Below are 18,435 nucleotides of genomic sequence, written 5' to 3'. Positions count from 1 at the left end.
TGCCCACCTCGGGCATTGCTAGAGCTTAAAAAGAACAAGAGAGGAACAAAAAAAGGTGCTATCCAAGCAATTCTATTGTATGCTCTAACATCTCTTGTTTACTCTAAACGGGTCAATCATCCAAATCATAACCCGGTACCTTGCATGCCTGCGCCATATGTTGAAGATGCACCAGCCGTCATAAAATCCCATATTCCATACATCCTTATCGTGCCCCACGTTGAGTCTCTGGGTATATATATATGTTTTCACCAACATTGATAACGTGGCAATCAATGCATGGAAAACCCATGAATGCCAAAAGAAAAGAAAAGAAGAAAAAGAAAAGGTAAGTAGACGACGAATTTAGAAAAGACCGTCAATCTCGCCAGTCTCAAGGTCGACGTCAACGTTGAGGTAGCCAGGGGCGGTGGGGAGACCGGGAATGGTTTGGATATCCGCAGCCAGAGCATACCTTGGAGACGAATTAGTACAGTCATTCAAAAATCTTATTGGGCAATAGCAACTTACAGGTAACCTGCACCGGCAGCCATGCGAACGTCTCGGATGGGCACCGTGAAGCCAGTGGGCGCACCCTTCAGGTCAGGGTCGTGAGACAGAGAGTACTGAGTCTTAGCGACGCAGATGGGCAGGTTGCCGTAGCCCTGCTTGGTGTACGTGTCGATCTTCTTCTGAGCAAGCTCGCTGAACTCGACGTTGGCAGCACCGTACATCTTCTGAGCAATGGCCTCGAGGCGCTGCTCGATCGAGCCGTCAAGGCCATAAGTCAGCTTCAGCTCCTTGGGCTTCTCGCTGGCAGCAATGACTCCCTTGGCCAGGTCAACAGCACCCAGACCGCCCTTGGCCCAGTGATCAGCAAGGATGGCATCTTCAGCACCAGCGGCAATAGCCTCTTCACGGAGGACGGCGATCTCAGCCTCGGTGTCGGTAGCGAACTTGTTAATGGCAACGACAACGGGGATGCCAAAAGACTTGGCGTTGGCAATCTGCTTCCTCAGGTTGACACAACCAGCTCGGAGGATTTCGACATTCTCCTGCTTGTAGACAGCATCAAGGGCAGCGCCGGGAGCAATAGGGGGGCCCCCACCGTGCACCTTGAGGGCACGGATGGTGGCGACGACGACGACAACATCGGGCACGAGACCTGAAGTGCGGCACTTGATGTTAAAGAAGCGCTCACCACCCATGGTGAAGTCGAAACCGGCCTCGGTGACGACGAAGCCCGTCTTTTCGTTGTGATCCTCATCGGGCTCAGTACCCGCAAGCTTCAAAGCCAGTCTATCGGCAAGAATGGAGCTCTGGCCAATGCTGATGTTGGCAAAAGGACCCGCGTGGACGAAGACGGGGGTACCCTCCAGCGTCTGCATGAGGTTAGGCTTGATAGCATCCTTCATCAGAGCGGTAAGAGCACCGCCGGCACCAATGTCGTCGCAAGTGACGGGATCGCCGCCGCGAGAGGTGCCAATGACCATGCGGCCCAAGCGGCTGCGCATGTCGGCGAGGTCGGTGCTGAGCGCCAGGATGGCCATACACTCACTGGCAACAGAGATATCAAAGCCTGTCTCACGAGAGTGTCCCTTCTCTGTGGGAGCGGTGCCAACAGTGATGCCTCGAAGGTGGCGATCGTTGACGTCCAATACGCGCCTCCAGGTGATGGTCTCTGGGTCGATATCCAGTCGGACGAAGCGGCGGATTTCGTCAGGAGTCAGCTCATCAGGGTTGGTCTTGTCGATGCCAAGCTTCTTGAGACGGCCCAGCATGGAGGGAAGGAATTTTCTCACGCCGTTCTTGGCAGGTACCAGACGGCGGTACAGAGGGCCATCCTTCTGGGTGTTCTCGTGGAACATGCGCGTCTCAATGGCGGCAGCCAACAGGTTGTTCGCCGCGGTGATGGCGTGGATGTCGCCTGTGAGATGCATGTTGAACTCATCCATGGGGATGACTTGGCTGTAACCTCCACCGGCAGCACCGCCCTTGATACCGAATGTCGGTCCTTGGCTGGGCTGTCGCACGTTGGCAAAAGAAATTCGGCCAACGTGAGCGCCGAGGGCCTGAGCCAGACCCATGGTGGTTGTGGACTTGCCCTCACCAAGAGGTGTTGGGGTGATACCAGTGACAACAACATAGCGGCCGTTTCGTCGATGCTCGAGTCGCTTGAGCAAGCCAAGGTCGACCTTGCCCTTGTATGCTCCGTAAGGCTCCAGCTCGTGGGACTCAATACCAATTTCCGATGCGACACGGGTAATCTGCTTGGGGGCTTGGGCGCGGGAGATGGCAATGTCTGACGGAACGGGAGACTGAAGGTGAAGGGGGAGGGGCACAGTCTGCCTAAGCTTCTCATTCTCGAAAAAGCTGTTTGTGGCCTCGACAACGTTCTCCAACAGCATGGCAACGGTCATGGGGCCAACACCGCCTGGAACGGGGGTAATGACGGAAGCGACCTCAACGGCGGAGTCGAAGTCGACGTCACCTACAAGTCGCTGGCCGGACTTGCGTGTAGCATCGGGAATGTAGTTGGTTCCTACATCGATGACAACAGCACCAGGCTTCAACCACTCGCCCTTGACAAAGTTGGGAGCTCCAATGGCAACGACGACAACGTCGGCGTTCTTGAGGTAAGCGGGGAGATCGCTCGTGGCGGAGTGGCACATGGTGACGGTGGCATTGGCTCGGTTCAGGAGCTGTGTAACAGGGCCACCGACGATGTTGCTGCGGCCAATAACCACAGCATTCTTGCCAGCAAGCTCAACGCCAGCTTCCTTCAGCAGGGTGATGACACCCTTGGGAGTGCAGGGAGTGAAGATGGGCTGGCCGCCGCGCTTGGCAAGCTCGCCAATGTTGTTGGTTCCAAAGCCGTCAACATCCTTCTCGTCAGCGACAGCAGAGGTGATGCTTGCCTCCGAGATGTGCTTGGGGAGAGGCAGCTGGACAAGGATGCCGTTGACAGCATCGTCGTTGTTAAGACGACGGATCTGGTCAAGGAGCTCGATCTCGGTAATGTCCTCTGGGAAGTGAAGCAGCTTGCAGTCGATGCGGGCCTGGAGACGGCATGTTAGGTGAACATTTCTTTTGGCAATTTTGATTTCTATTGTTCAACATGTCTTACCTCTTCAGCGGCCTTGAGCTTCATGCGCACATAGGTAGCTGCGAGAAAAGTCAGCCGCGGTTCGAAGATGAGCCGACATGGACATGGGTTGCGATAAGGATGAGGTGGGGAGCAAACGTACTGGAATCGGAACGATCGCCAACTAGAAAGAAAAAAAAAGTCAGTTAGCTCCTATTTCACGCAAAGCAGATTGAATAGAGAATCAAGAAGAAAGAGGGTTTTCTTCTTCTTCTTTTTCCTGGATTCATTTCTATAAAGAGCGCTCTTTCGCATTGTCTGTCGTACCTTGGATGATTCTGAGGCTGGGGTGATAGCGGGGGTTCTTCTTCTGCTTCTCTGCAATTTCTGCGCCCAGCCGTTCGCGAATGGCCTTGGCAATGCTGTTGCCGTCAAGCTTTGTGGCAACCATGGCGGCGGCTGTCGTTCCAAACGATCGCTGCTGCTGAAGTTGCGAGGGCAATCTGCCAGTGGAAAGGAGAGGCGAGGACAGAAACGAAGAGGTAGAAAATGAAGAGAAGGAAGACCGAATAGTCACCGATGCTGGGGAGAAATGGCCGATAGTGTCTGCGGAACCACGCCAGGGTTAGTGGACAAAAGTACTGTGCAGCCGCTGAGGGGCTCGAAGTCGCCGCACCTGGGGCCCTGGGGCTGCCGGAAATATGCGGCAAGTGGCGGGCGATGTTCGCTGAACTCGCAGCCTCGCCTGTGATACAGCGCAACGAGCTTCTGAAAACTGGCCTTGCTGTGCGCAGGCGTTGATGAGGCGCCATTGGTAGTGATTTGATATCGGATGCTGTTGGTACGTGCGTCTCTCACCACATGCAGCCAGATCCTATAATCGGAGTCTTTCGGTGCCAGGAGGAATGCTCGCGCAACCAGGATTTGTCTCTCGTGAGCATGCACGTAAGAATCACTGGGTACGGAATGTGATGCAATTGCAGAATTCGACCAGGTTGTTGGTTTTGAAGTCAGCGCAGCATTTGCATCTAGTCTTGTCGCTCTGCTTTTTTTTTTTTTTTTTTTTTTTTTTCTCCGATAGCGCCTAGTAGTGAGAAGATCGCACGCTATGGCGTTGGTCCCTGCGTCGACGGCTTAAGGGCCCCAACTGAATGGCTGAATTTTTGGTGACACGCCCACAACGGCGGATTATGTTGTTTAAAGATATCAAGAAAGCACAACACAGCACAGTAACAAGAGAGAAGAAAGAAAAGAAAAGAAAAGAAAAGACTCAACAGCTGCTGACGGATATTGGTCTTGGCTGGGCTAATACGCCGACTTACGGCGACGACCTGGACAAATTTATAGAATATCAACCTGGGTCAATTATGTGTCGAATCCCGCTATGTGGGGATTGGATCCGGGACCGTCGAAAAAGGCTTGGACTGGACTGAATCTATCTCTACCAGGACCACGAATTCACGCTGAGATTGCTCTCCATGGCCAAATGCAGGGCCTCTAATCTTTCAATCAAACAGGCCTGTCTTGGCAGCTCCAATTTCGTAATCACATTGCGTTTGCTCTGCTTATCAGAGAGAGCGGTCTGACTAGATCGGGATAGCATCTTACTTACATGCTGATCTGGTCCGGATGGAGATCAATGGCGGATGTATCGATGGCGTTAAGTGAAATTCCATGGAGGAAAACAAATCATCAGCGGGTGGAAGATGCAAGGATATCTGTGGAATGAGTTGTCCAATTGATACGTTGCTTGCTTGCTGGCATTGTACGTTTAGGTATTCAAGAATAGCCGCCTGCCTGTTCAAGCAGGTCTGGAGTATATGCTTAATACGCTTACCGCTATCCTTTGCTTCTCTGCCAATCTTGACGTGAAGTGCCGGATGTAATTTGTCTGAATCTCGTGTGAAATGTAAAGAGTACAATGCTGCCTTACTGCACGTCATCGAAAAGCACGGCATTTGACAGGCCTCGTCTGAGAGTTGATGAAGGAAGAAAAAATGGGCGGAGAGAAGAAGAACTTTAGTCTGTCCAGCTTGATGCCATGACTGCTGGTTCATTGCAATTAGTTATTAATAATGGCTGCTTGTCCTATGGTGGAATACATGGCAACAGAGAGACGTCAATGGGTTGCTTCGTCTGACTCCAAATGATGGATTGTGGTTGGCTGTGAAGATGACTCAATGTAGAGCATGACTCACTTGCAAATTCCTCCAAAACAGATCATGAAGCAAGCCACCATCCTCATCTGTATTACAGAAAGCAGCCAGTAGAGCATCATAAACATCTGTCACATGGGTTAAAGGCCAATGAAATGCAGTAGACCTTGATGAGCCTGTTTCTTGTAGTCGGTACATGTAGATGACACCCAGGGCAGTTCTTGGCGGGTGCCAATCAACAGGATCAAGCTAACATCCACACATACCAAGCTCTTACTCACCCCCCAAATCTTCCCCTTTGGACCACGCCACCAATGACTCCCCGCGCCACAACTTCAAGCCCCACCAAGACGCACAATTATCGCCAAAATTTCAAAGCACCACCATCTCCAACCTCGTCCTCGTGCTGGCCCATATTATAACCCCCCCTCTTCCCTGATCACTTCCTCAGCCTTCCAGCATCAGGATCACCAGACAAAATGAGACCCATCCTTCTTTCCGGGCACGAGCGTGCTCTCACCCAGATCAAGTACGTCGCGACCTAGAGAAGAGAAGCAATTTCGACACCATCTTCTCTTCTCATCTGTCCAAGCCCCTCCTCTTCACGATGCTGCTGCTCCCCTTATTTTTGCCAACCACCAATAGGAAGCCTCAGCTAACCAAATTTTCCTGCGCATCAGATATAACCTCGACGGCGACCTCATCTTCTCTGTCGCAAAGGACCAGCAGATCTGTGTCTGGTTCTCTCACAATGGCGAGCGTCTAGGAACCTACCACGGCCACGTCGGTGCCATCTGGACCGTTGACGTCGACCCGACCTCCACCTACATCGCCTCTGGTTCAGCCGACAACACTATCCGCCTGTGGGAGGTCCAGACCGGCAAGTGCCTCAAGACTTGGGAGTTCCCTACCGCTGTCAAGCGCGTCGAGTTCAACGAGGATGGCACCAAGCTGCTGGGCGTCACCGAGAAGCGTATGGGTTACCTCAGCAACATCGTCGTTATCGACATCAACCCGGATATCACCGCCGAGCAGACTGACGAGAAGTCCCTGACCATTGTCTGCGACGAGAGCAAGGCCACTGTTGCTGGCTGGAGCCAGGCTAGCAAGTACATCATCGCCGGCCACGAGGACGGCAGTGTCAGCCAGTACGACGCCAAGACCGGTGAACTGCTGGACAACGTCCCCATCCACGAGCTCGACAAGCCCATCGTCGACCTGCAGTGGTCACCCGACAGGACCTACTTCATCACTGCTTGCCGAGACAAGACTGCCAAGGTACAACCTCTTTCACATTCCCCTTAACATGAATCTCAATGCTGACATGGTATCTTCGCACCAGCTCATCTCTGCTCGCGATCTCGCCACCCTTAAGACATACACGGCAGACACTCCCCTTAACAGCGCCACCATTACCCCCAAGAAGGACTTCGTTATCCTCGGAGGTGGTCAGGCCGCCATGGAAGTCACCACCACTTCCAGTCGCCAGGGTAGATTCGAGGCTCGATTCTACCACAAGGTCTTCGAAGACGAGATTGGCCGTGTCCGTGGCCACTTCGGTCCCCTCAACACCGTCGCCGCTGACCCTACTGGCCGCTCCTACGCTAGTGGAGGTGAGGACGGTTACGTCCGTGTCCACCACTTCGACAAGGGCTACTTCGACTTCAACTACGAGGTTGAGAGGGAGCGACTGAACCGAGACGCCTAAGGGAGGAAACGAAACGACACCGAACCTTTTTACTCTTTTTTTCAATTTTGGTCTAGATTTTGAAACCAAAAGACAGCGAAAGGGAGGAGAGACATAGAGAAAAGGAGACGGGGGGAGAGAATAGGGAAAATGACCAGTCTGTGTTTTGATTATTGCGGACTGCCTGCTTGCTTGCTTGCATGCGTTACATATAGTACGGCGTTTTTGGAAGGGCGGAAAGGGAAACAAACAAGTTCTTCTTGCGGGAAGGGAGAGGGGATATTCAAGGTTGGGGAGGGAGGACGACTGATTCCCGTATGTAATCCATACTAGGTATCTCCTTGTGTTGTAGTAGAGAGAAGAAGAAAACATTGTGCCACTTCAAGATGACGAGTTTCACTTTTTATACAACCACAAGAAGGGAGGGGTGAAGGGTTTGCTCACTTTACTGCAAGTTTCACTATGGGGTTGGACCTTTCCATTCTGATATATATCCATATATCCCTTGATCGGGACTTGACGAAACTAGACATCACAATTCTCTCGTGATGATATATTGACACGAGACACAACTACATCATCACACAATCGTAAGCACACATTAATTCGGTTTGGAACATCAATTCTAAACAACGACAGAAAGAAGCAAGTATCTGGTATTATCTGTCGCTAGGCTCTCGTGGTTTTCGAGCCCACGGCCGAAAATAAAACCGGCCGCTACCTCAGAATGCCAACCAAAAGAGGCGTGTATAAAACTTGTGTGATAAATCTCCACGCACGTTAAAAAACCCATTGTGTCTCCCAGTCCAAAAACGCCTTTCCATGCCCTGCCCAACGTGACAAGAAACATATACGTCCAGCATAATCGTACAGGTCCCCTCCAAGCCCCAAAGTCAAAAAGTCATACAGGGGGCTGTAGTGGCCGTCTTTTTATAGCAACCGAAGCAGAAAAAAGCATCACTTGTGTGATGCCTGGTATTCAGAGAATTTTGTCATCCTTTCTTTTGTTTTTGTTTTTTTAAAACCCTCTCATGACCTCCCTTTAACCAATAATCTCTTGATCCTGTGCCATCTCTTCCTTGTTCTCCGTCTCTGGCTGAATCATTTGCTCTTCAGCATTCTCATCCACAAATTTTCTCTCGCTGACATGCTCTCCCTGGCCTGGTGTCCAGACCTTGTCCTTGAAACCTCCTTGCTGGCCCTCCTCGTGGGCGAAGGGGCAGGTGGGATTTAAGCAGGGAGTGTATTTGCACTTTGTCGTGACATGTGTAAACTTGCAGTTTGGTGTAGTGCAGCCTGCACCGTTGCGGCAGAGAGGCATCGAGGGGTGTTTGAACGGGCATCGAGGGTTTTGACAGTTGGGGAAGAACTTGCATTCCTGTTCGCTCTGGTGCGCAAGTCTTGCGGCCGGTGAGGGATGGCGTCCGACACACTTGCGGTTCTTGCAGGCGGCGCCAAAGCTGCAAATATCGTTGACATCGACAGAAACTCCCGGGGGCGCTGCCGGCGACTGATGCGCAAATTTGCAGTCCTTGTTGGTGCAGTGAAGGTTGTATTTGCAAACAGTCTCGTCTGGGTTCGGAGGCTCGCGCTTGCCCATGTCAGCATCCTCGCCTTCGGCACCCGTCTCCATGTTCGAATCCTCCCCGTTGGCGTCGGCCTGACCCTGACCTTGGCCTCTGCGAAAGTTATTCTTGTGGCGAGGGTCCTGGGTCCTCTCAAATAGAGACTTTCCTCCTCGTCGCTGGTGGCCAAAACCCCGGTTTCCGTTGTTCATCATCTGTTGAGACAGCTCCAACATCATTTGGCTCTGCTGTTCTAGCATGGCCATGACGTCGATCTGAGTAGGCTGGCCTTGCATCCCCCATTGCGGGAACGCAGGTCCGCCAGCAACACCGGGCATTGCGCCGGCCTGCATGCCTCTGTTGTTGTTGTGATTCCGCATCATGCCGCCGCGACCTCCGCGTGGGCCAGTAGGGGGGGCACGCCCATGTGTGTCGATTCTTCCGCTGCCCCCACGAACTCGATGAAGCACGTTGTCATTCGATCGGTCCATGGCTTTGGACATTTGCCCGAACATTCGCTTGTCCCGTCCTCCCCTGAAGTTGCCGTTGCCGTTGCGCATTGAGCGGGGACCGGTGGGCCTACAAAAAAGCTCCAGTTAGCTCCAGCAACACCACAGATGAAGCATCAGAGCTCCAACCAATGCAAACAAGAAGAAAAAGCACTTACGCGTTCAGTTCGGGCGCACCGTGAGAGCCCATATCAGTGTCCATATCTCCACCTGCGGCATCGCCTGAGAAGTCGCCCATGGAGTCACCGCCGTTTCCTTGTCCGCCATGCGCGTTAAGCATGTGAACTTGGTCGAATAGCCATTTGGAGAATTCGTGGACGACAGGGTCGTCGAGCGGCAGATTTAGGAGGTCTCCAGACAGCTCGGCAGCAATCTGGTCTTGCGTCTTGCCATTGACAAGCATGAGAATGATGTACTCGGCGAGTGCGGAGTCGTCGCTACCGCCCGTGCCCCATCCAACCTCAACCAGCTTCGGCGGGATCGCAGCATTCAGTGCGTCCGCCAGCGGCGTGCCGAGGCCAATCTCGATAGACATGGTGTCGAGGTAAGGATCGTTGTGTCTGGACGACCAGTGCGACGGTGGTTCTTTGCCCGTGTCCAACTTCTGAGACGCGTTTATCTAGGCGGCGGGAGGTGATCGCGCGGCAGAGAGATTCTCGGGTTTGGGGCGCCTCTTTAAACAGGCGGATAAGCGTGGAAATATCGCAAGGTCGTATGCAATTGTGAGTGAATGCTGTAATGGCGAAAATCGGCCTGCTCTGGCTCACATGTAGCAGATGAGGTTCACAAAGTTCTTCTTGACTGCTAGGCAACTCGAAAGAATGGGTCGGAGTGGTGTCACGTGATGCGATATCACTGGTGGCGAAAAGGTTTGTCATCAGCTTTGCCGGTGGCTGAGTATATGTGAGCTACTGGCTCTAGTGATGAAGTGTAATCATGGCAGCTTTGATTTCATTGTGAATCTGGTAGAATTTTCTGGTTCCCTGCGGCTGACAGTTCAACTTTACCAGAACTGGGCTTTGTGCGTGGCCGTTTCCGTTGTATTACGCAGTACTTTATTGGCTTTTCTCCTAAAAATGGAAGCCTTTAATGCGGCAGCTGGAGTCTCACGTGCCATCCTGCGGCCTCCTCCAAGCAGTGTGCATACCAGCACTCCTATATTAATAGCATCATCAGTGCCTGGACTTGGCAGAGTGCATGAAGCACTGGTAAAGTCTGTGCTTTTACTTCCAAAGGTTTGTATAACATGAAGGATCTGTTTTGGGAATGCAATCTTCAAAGAGTGGCAAATATATAGCCATGACAAAGAATCGAGCGCTCTTTGAGATATTCTTCCCAGAGAAAAGACCTTGTCTATATTTAGCTCTTTGTTTTCTCTCTGTTTTTTTTATAAATAAGTGATTAACTGAAGATATTCAGCGCCTTTGTTAGTCAACCTTGAAGATGTCTCAAGGAGGTTGTCTCTGCGGAGCCAGTAAACCCAAGTACTGGGTACCTCGTATTAGGATTTGGCCCCTTCCAATTCGGCAATCTGGGGTTACAGACTCCCCCACAATGTCCCAGTCCTCATCACGATCTACCTACTGTATGTAGATGTCTTTCAGCTACCTAGTAGTATACCACTCGCGCCAGAGATTGCAACGGTTGCTCCATTTCACCAACATGTACGGATTCTGGTATACTTTGGCCGGAATGGAAGCTTTCGGTACCAGGCTCAGACCAGGCTCCTATGGATTAGTAGGTACGGTAATGTAGAGCGATGTACTGCCAAATTGCGGCTGGGCACATTAGAGTCCTTGGAACAAAGACCCATACAGTTGTGCTTTATGTTAGTTTGCTGGTTTGTGTCACAGAGGCGGGCATTGGGTTATAAATGAAACGCCAGCTGATACTTGGCACCTCTCATCTCGCAAGACATCCCAACTACAGAACACAGGGCTCTCTACTCCATACCAAGCACTAATTGTAGGTATGCCGTACTGGACATCAAGCCTCAGGACTCCAAGCTCAGCTGGTTAGTTTTTCTGCATAGGTAGTGGGGTAGATGCATGCGTTCGGATAGCCTTCCAGGCGAGAGATGATTCGAAATGAGTATACGCTTGGTCATGAGATATAGTATCTACAAGGAAACCCTGGTGATGTCTCCAGATAAGATTGGTCGTAGAAGCAAGCATCCATATCAAGCTGGCTTGCATTATGTATCATCGCGTCCAGCTTTCTCGATAGTCTAGCAAAAGATTGGACCTGAGAACCATCCAGACTTGACGCGATACCACGAGCCAGTGTTACATGCCGCTTCGCCGGAGATGCCCATGTCTGAGCAGCGCTATGGAGTGTAACCTAGCGGGATGGTCAAAGGGTTGAGATGGAGACTTGCAAATCAAGCATCGTCGGTTCAGCAGCAGTCTAGCCTCTCAGGCCTAGCGGCATGTCCTGCATACTAGGTACTGTACTACACGCCACAGGAGGGGCCTGGAGAGGTGAGGTTACAATCGTGCCAAGGGTACGGCCTGTTATACCGTGCTTTTGAAAGTAACGCGATAGTCTATGTACTAAAATGCGAGAATGGAGTACTAGTGCTGTTTGCAAATAGGTACGTAATACAGGGGTCGGCCGTAGTAACAGTTCAGCACAACTAGCCAGTTGTACTACCATTCTGCTGTATCTCTCTCATCGTTGCGCCCTTGTGTAAGTAGAGGGACGGGTTGGTATCAAATCTCTACCTATGGAGCCGACGATATGGACTGGACCCTTTGTTCAACGTCGCTCTAGACAGGGGCCGTGATAGCTGCGATTACACGTAGCACTGTGGTGTAAGTACGGGGCAACTCTGCTCCGCAAGTGCTGCTGCTGGGCCGTAATGATTCAACTGATCCATTCTCGTACATACAGTCCAGCAGATTGCTCAGGGTCATCATTGTGAGTGATGTAAGGTGCTGTATTTAGCACTTATCTTGGTATCTATCAGGGGGTCCATACCTCTGCGCAAGCATACAGGTTATGACTGTAGAGCACTCATACTTGCAGTAAGCACCATGGGCGATGGTAATTTAACTCGATCCCAGGCACGGCGGCGATAAAGACAGCCGATGAAGCTCCCAAATTATCGCTAGCAATGCAACGCCCATCTGTCAGCTTCACACAAGCAAACAGCGCTGTCGACTCGACTTCAATTTCCGCCCACGGCCAAGGCCCCGCAAAATAACCCGGCAAACCACCGAACTGGCCATTGACAGATGCCTGATGCAGACTAACGCCTCATCAAAAGGGCGGCCCCCGGACTAAGGCTTATCCGCCACTGATTGGCCCGCGATAACGGGCCGTGGAGAGGCGTCCCCGCATGATGATCGCAATCAGGGATTCTCCAACCATGTGCCGTTACAACCACACAAAAGAACGAGACACGGCCCTAGCAGCTGCTTTAGCGACCACAGAAACAAAGTCCCGGGGCCGTTGCGGCATCCAGCGCCACTAGCTGATTTCCCGGCCGGCGAAACAGAGCGGCTTTGGCCTCTGTGGCCGCTCAGTCGATGGCGACACGATCAAATGGTTGAGACAATGGATCGAGTGACCTCTGGATGCAACAGCACTGCAGCTTCAGCTCTTGGCCTCGATCGGTCCATCGGTAACAAGATGAAGCTGATTAAACGCTTGGTTCTTTGTCGGCGCTCTACTGATGCTGGAGCATGGAGTAGCCAGTCCCATTGCCCAGATCTCTCGTCAGATCCCACCCCTGTCGAAATATCATTGTCTGTGTTTCAAGTTGCCAGCGGTATTCGGACCACGGAGTATATCGTACTTGCAGGGGTGCTTCTACAGCAGCTAATTTGTCCGACTTGCCAATCTCAGCGGGCACCCTTTGCCTGAATGATGGAATGATGGACGGGCATGTACGAGGACTCACAGGGAGTCGCTGTGGGATGCTCGCACCTGGCCCGACTCGAACTGTTCAGCATTCGCCTTAATCGTCGCCTTCTTTTTCTTTCTTTGTGCCATTGGCGTCTCTTGCCAAGCATTGTTTTCTGCAAGCAAAAAAAGTCTTAGCGAAGGAGATGCGTGCTGTTGGTTGCTGTGCGTGGGGAGTGCGTCCAATTAACACCACCAAAAGAAGGTTGACTTAAAGTAACGTTGCCCTCACAAGTTACCCAAGTCAACTCGGCCCCCGGCAGAACGCCACAGCTTCACCATCAACAGGGAAGTCTCGTCCATGTCTGGAGCACATGCTCAGCCTCAGCTTCTGCCCAGCAGCCAGTCTCCCTGCTGCCGACCTGCCGAGCCGCTGGGATCTGGGAATGGACAGGCATCAGCTGCCTTTTTACACGCGTGCCATGTAGCATTGGCCTCTGGATCGTTGAATTTGTCTTGCCAGTCGCGTGTCAAGGGTCATGGTCCATCCTAGCGCATAACGTCCTTTGGGGGAGGCATGCCCATTTTAGAGATCCGCACATCCCTTCAAGGAACCGTGTTGCCGGCCAGCTATTTAAATATTCGGTTGGCCCCCGTGTCCGAGAGCTGTAGCAGTGCTGGCAGGACGACATCTCCACCATAGAGTCGACTCATTGCTGGCATACGGAGCATTCCAATCTTACTCGTAGTAGTGTTATTGCCATCGCTCATCATGCTGCCCAAGGCGATCATCGCGATTGCCGCATTGGCTTTCAGCCCAGCAAATGCGCTGTGGCCCATTCCTCAGAAGATCTCGACCGGAGACAGCGTGCTCTTTATTGACCAGGCTGTTAGGGTGACTTACAATGGAGTGCCGGTATGTCGATGACAAGAAGATGATGATGCTTGATATACACATGCATAGATCTCAGAGACTAACACTTTGGCAATAGATCATCCCTATCGGCTACAACCCACCGTCCAGCTCCAACTTCGACAGCAGGCAAATCGTCCAGGGCGCTGTCTCGCGCACTTTTCAATCCATCTTCAACACCAACTATGTGCCATGGAAGCTTCACCCGCGTAACAGCAACTTTGAGCCGAAGGTGGCCCCTCAGAACCGAATCCAGTCCATCTCAATTCAGCAGACTGGAAAGGATACTTCCAAGACGTTCAAGCCGCGCGCCGGAGACGTTGATGAGTCGTACTCTTTGACCATTTCCAAGAAAGGACAGGTCAACATCAGTGCCAAGTCTTCTACCGGTGTTCTGCACGCCCTCGAGACCTTCTCGCAGCTTTTCTACAAGCACTCTGCTGGACCTTTCTACTATACGACTCAGGCTCCCGTTTCCATCACAGACGCACCCAAATACCCCCACCGTGGCATCATGCTTGACCTTGCCCGTAACTATCAAACCATTGATGACATCAAGAGGACCATTGACGCCATGTCGTGGAACAAGCTTAACCGCCTGCACTTGCACATCACCGACTCTCAGTCGTGGCCGCTGGTGATCCCCTCGCTGCCTAAGCTGTCCCAGGCCGGTGCCTACCACCCCAGCCTCGTCTACACCCCTGCAGACCTTGCTGGCATTTTCCAGTACGGTGTCGCCCGCGGTGTTGAGGTCATTACGGAAATCGATATGCCTGGCCACATTGGTGTTATCGAGCTCGCTTACAGCGATCTCATTGTTGCCTACGAAGAGATGCCTTACCAGTACTACTGCGCCGAGCCACCTTGCGGTGCCTTTTCCATCAACAACACCAAGGTGTACAGCTTCCTCGACACACTGTTCGACGACCTTTTGCCTCGCGTCGCGCCTTACAGCGCATACTTCCACACCGGTGGTGACGAGCTCAACGCTAACGACTCCATGCTCGACTCCCACATCAGGAGCAACGAGACCTCCGTTCTGCAACCCCTGCTGCAAAAGTTCATCAACTTTGCCCACTCCAAGGTCCGTGCCGCGGGCTTGTCGCCATTTGTCTGGGAGGAGATGGTCACCACCTGGAACCTGACTCTCGGCAGCGACACCGTTGTCCAGTCGTGGCTGGGTGGCGATGCTGTCAAGAACCTGGCCGAGAGCGGCCACAAGGTCATTGACACCGACTACAACTTCTACGTAAGTTTTGGATTTTGAAAATTGAGATGTAACCTGAACGATAACTAACGCGTGTATAGTACTTGGACTGCGGCCGCGGTCAATGGGTCAACTTCCCTCCAGGAGACTCCTACAACACCTACTACCCATTCAACGACTGGTGCCAGCCCACCAAGAACTGGAGGCTCATCTACTCTCATGACCCTGCAGCCAACGTGTCCGCTTCGGCTGCCAAGAACGTCCTGGGAGGAGAGCTTGCCATATGGAGCGAGATGATTGACGCCAGCAACCTGGACAACATCATCTGGCCTCGTGGCAGCGCCGCCGGTGAGGTTTGGTGGTCCGGCAATACCGATGCCTCTGGTGAGCAGCGCAGCCAGCTGGACGTTGTTCCTCGTCTGAACGAGTTCCGAGAACGCTTGCTTGCTCGTGGTGTCAGCGCGTTCCCCATCCAGATGACCTACTGCACTCAGCTCAACGCCACTGCTTGCACACTATTTTAAGTCTAGGATGACTTTTTCTTTATTGGGCAGGGTTTTTTCTATTTTTCACGTATTATCATTAGTGTACAGTGATTAAAACAGGTATGGCTTAAGAGGAGCTGGGAGGGTATCCAGCTTGGGGCGGTATATTATTAACTGTATATAATTCAAATTCATCTACATATATGTTATGACAAGCAGACGTATCTTTCTATAGTTGTCGTAATGAGGATGTTATTATCCATGCAATCCGTTAGTAGCAACACTTCCAAGTTGTCTATTCCTCTTTTGAGATGTATCAATACACTGATATAGACTTTTGATGTATTTCCATCTTCCTGAGACAATTGGAAGGCACAAAAGCTTAATTACTACCTAGATCCGGGTACCTGGACCAGTGCTATTTTAGCAAGGAGGCAATAGTACCAATCAATGCAAGTTACTTTCTCATCTATGCATGCCGTCATACTTATCTACTACCTACTAGGTAGGTAGATTATAGATCAGATTTAATAGGCGGTGCAAGATTCTATAAACTGTCTCATCTCTTTATACACCTCAGGAAGGGTGTGACACCCTAAAACGCCCTGAGCAGAGTATCCAAATGAGATATCCGTATTTCGATGATAAACACCAAATTCATCTTGACTATACAGAATACTATCGGCGATGGATCAGGACGAAGCAGCGGCTGATTCTGTGCCGGCAATTCAATTTACAAACATCGAAGATTTGGTCAGAGAAAAGCATTCCCAGCAAGGAGATGCATTGCGTGTAACAAGTACGTCTACCCATAGTCTATATGTCTTCCCTCCCCTCTTTTCTTACCTGTTTCCAGACGTATCCCTCGCAGATTTCAACAAGATAGACGTAGAGTACGAATGTAACATGATCCGTATCTCTCAATATTTCGAGTCTTCCCAATGTACACTGGTGTCCATCCCCACAACTGCCCATGAAGTGCTTCATCTGGGGCTAGAGAGAACGATTATCATTCGACTCCATCATATGGGACTGGATGACGACTGGGGTCTCACGGGGGCAGTGACTTGTTACAGCCAGGGGTTTCGTTCCGGTAGTGGCAACGGGAGCGCGGGATCGGCAGACTCATCGATGACGCCGTATAGAAACGGACTCTATAGAGGTTTCCCTACCCTCATGATCGAAGCTGGATGCACCTGGTCTTTGGCCAGCATGCAGGCCAAAGCCAAATGGTGGTTTCAGGTCTCGAATCACACTGTCAAGACTGTTCTTTTAGCAAAGCTCGACGAGAGTCAGCTTACGATCTTCTTGGAGAGGTGGGAGGAGAGACAGCTGGGGCAAACTGGTGAGGGAGAGGTCGAATGGGTGGCGGCCCGTCAACAGACCATTACCATTTCTCATACTGGTTCGAATCCGCCAGTGTATCGAGTGACCGGTGGTGATTTGATGCTAAATCTCAAACTGCTGCTTCTGGATAGTTCGCTCCAGGAAGAGGAATACGTTGTTATGACTACTGACGATTTCCAAGACTATGCTGGACGAGTGCTTGAGTATGCCCTAGCGCGACATGCTGTATCGAGATGACTTATGGGCTCAGAGGAGCTATAATTTATTTGATATCTGTAACTAATATAGTTACTCTTGTCTAGTAGAGATATCTACGTCTAGTAGATTTGCTTATATCTAGTACATTTATCTTTTCAAGTACTCATAAACAAGCTAGACATCATCTTCCAAAGAAATTAGTCTGATACGCCCTCTCCTAGACACTTTCTCCCCCTAGTCCTCAAGAGCCTCTTCCCAAACCATCTCCGCATAGTCTTGCAAGCGGTCGGCAGAAATCACCACATCTCTCTCTTCTTCACCCGGATCCCTCAAAAACAACAGCCTAAAACTCAGCGTCAATTCATCAGATATCTGGTACGCCATTGGTTCGTTACTAGTTTTTGTGATTGTAACCACCTGCTGACAAGATGGCATTCCTTCAGATCCCCATCGAGTTGTTGCCGCTCCTTCACGAATCTCCCGTGGTCTTTCTTCCCACTTTTCGACAACTGCCATCTGTCGTCATGGATAAAACTTCGCCAACAGCACAATTTTTACATCATGGTTGGAGATTTTAAACCACCACTTCGCCTTGGCCTGCATAATCGCCAAAGACCGAGTACACCCTGCTTCTACAACAAGAGTGGGAAAAGCACCGCGTCCACGCCGTTTTGGCCGCGGTCCTCCCGACGAATCTGGCTCTCCGCTGCTCCCTCCGCCATTATCACCATGACCGACACTGGTATTTCCAAACTCTTCGCCAGAGGAGAGGCCCCCATGGTAGAAGCTCGTGGCTCCCATGGGTTTCCATGCGTCACCAAGGCCCATGACGAACAGGTTGTATATAATCTCCATGTATAGCCATATATGTAGTTGAACGTGGGCTCCCGTGTTCAAACACATAAGAAGCCGCCGAGAATCTTCGTCGTACCAGTTGAAGCGGAACTTGCGTCCACGAGCCTCTCGTTTCCGTTCTAACATACCAAAGGTATTAGGAGACACGTCTGGATGGCGAGAAAAGAAGAGAAAAGGGCATGTTAGTACTCAGAGGACCGTTGCGGAGGATTTGATTCAAACACACTCGTTACAAGCAGTGTATCTACTTCTCCTCTGGAGTCCATTTCGTAGGATCTGGATTCAATAGAGTCAATAGCTCGGAATAGCTGCTGCCCGCTGATGAACCGGACGACTGGCATCGCAGACTCGTTTTCTCCGTCTAGAGACCCCGGCAACATTGATAGATCCATGCTGCTGTTGGCTAAATTTGGATGGACAATGACATCGTTGACCAAAATGCCTGAATATATGGCTGCCAAATAGAGAACAACGTTTAACTTAGGCAGCCCAAAGTAGAAATACATAAATCCAATAGAATTTACAGGCATCATTAACTTCACGGTGTGGTGTATCCCCCTCTCAATATACTTTCATAGATTCTTCCATTATCTAGCGCTCCTT

The 18,435-nt window shown here is 51.2% G+C and overlaps 5 protein-coding genes across 5 annotated transcripts; 3 read left to right on the top strand and 2 right to left on the bottom strand.

Moving 5' to 3' along the window:
- Positions 1-345: 345 nt before the first annotated feature.
- Positions 346-3,515, bottom strand: T069G_05225 (formate--tetrahydrofolate ligase domain-containing protein; the record flags this gene model as incomplete). Its single annotated transcript, XM_056172435.1, has 5 exons — positions 346-454; positions 511-3,038; positions 3,107-3,144; positions 3,228-3,248; positions 3,392-3,515. The coding sequence occupies 5 exons, from the start codon at positions 3,513-3,515 to the stop codon at positions 346-348; spliced, it is 2,820 nt and encodes a 939-aa protein (XP_056029293.1).
- Positions 3,516-5,699: 2,184 nt separating this feature from the next.
- Positions 5,700-6,928, top strand: T069G_05224 (WD domain, g-beta repeat domain-containing protein; the record flags this gene model as incomplete). The annotated part of the gene is made up of 3 exons (XM_056172434.1): positions 5,700-5,749; positions 5,901-6,498; positions 6,563-6,928. The coding sequence occupies 3 exons, from the start codon at positions 5,700-5,702 to the stop codon at positions 6,926-6,928; spliced, it is 1,014 nt and encodes a 337-aa protein (XP_056029292.1).
- A 1,021-nt stretch (positions 6,929-7,949) lies between these two features.
- On the bottom strand, positions 7,950-9,516 carry T069G_05223 (uncharacterized protein; the record flags this gene model as incomplete). Its single annotated transcript, XM_056172433.1, has 2 exons — positions 7,950-9,051; positions 9,140-9,516. 2 exons carry the CDS (start codon positions 9,514-9,516, stop codon positions 7,950-7,952), a joined length of 1,479 nt encoding a protein of 492 aa, XP_056029291.1.
- A 4,083-nt stretch (positions 9,517-13,599) lies between these two features.
- Positions 13,600-15,471, top strand: T069G_05222 (glycosyl hydrolase family 20, catalytic domain-containing protein; the record flags this gene model as incomplete). Its single annotated transcript, XM_056172432.1, has 3 exons — positions 13,600-13,743; positions 13,820-14,989; positions 15,049-15,471. 3 exons carry the CDS (start codon positions 13,600-13,602, stop codon positions 15,469-15,471), a joined length of 1,737 nt encoding a protein of 578 aa, XP_056029290.1.
- Positions 15,472-16,644: 1,173 nt separating this feature from the next.
- Positions 16,645-17,016, top strand: T069G_05221 (uncharacterized protein; the record flags this gene model as incomplete). The annotated part of the gene is made up of 1 exon (XM_056172431.1): positions 16,645-17,016. The coding sequence occupies one exon, from the start codon at positions 16,645-16,647 to the stop codon at positions 17,014-17,016; it is 372 nt and encodes a 123-aa protein (XP_056029289.1).
- Positions 17,017-18,435: the final 1,419 nt, after the last annotated feature.

This window comes from Trichoderma breve, chromosome 3 (genome assembly GCF_028502605.1).
Source record: "Trichoderma breve strain T069 chromosome 3, whole genome shotgun sequence".
Taxonomy (NCBI): Eukaryota; Fungi; Ascomycota; class Sordariomycetes; order Hypocreales; family Hypocreaceae; genus Trichoderma; species Trichoderma breve.
The sequence above is the reverse complement of the archived record's forward strand: the minus strand, read 5'-3'. Positions and strand labels throughout refer to the sequence as shown.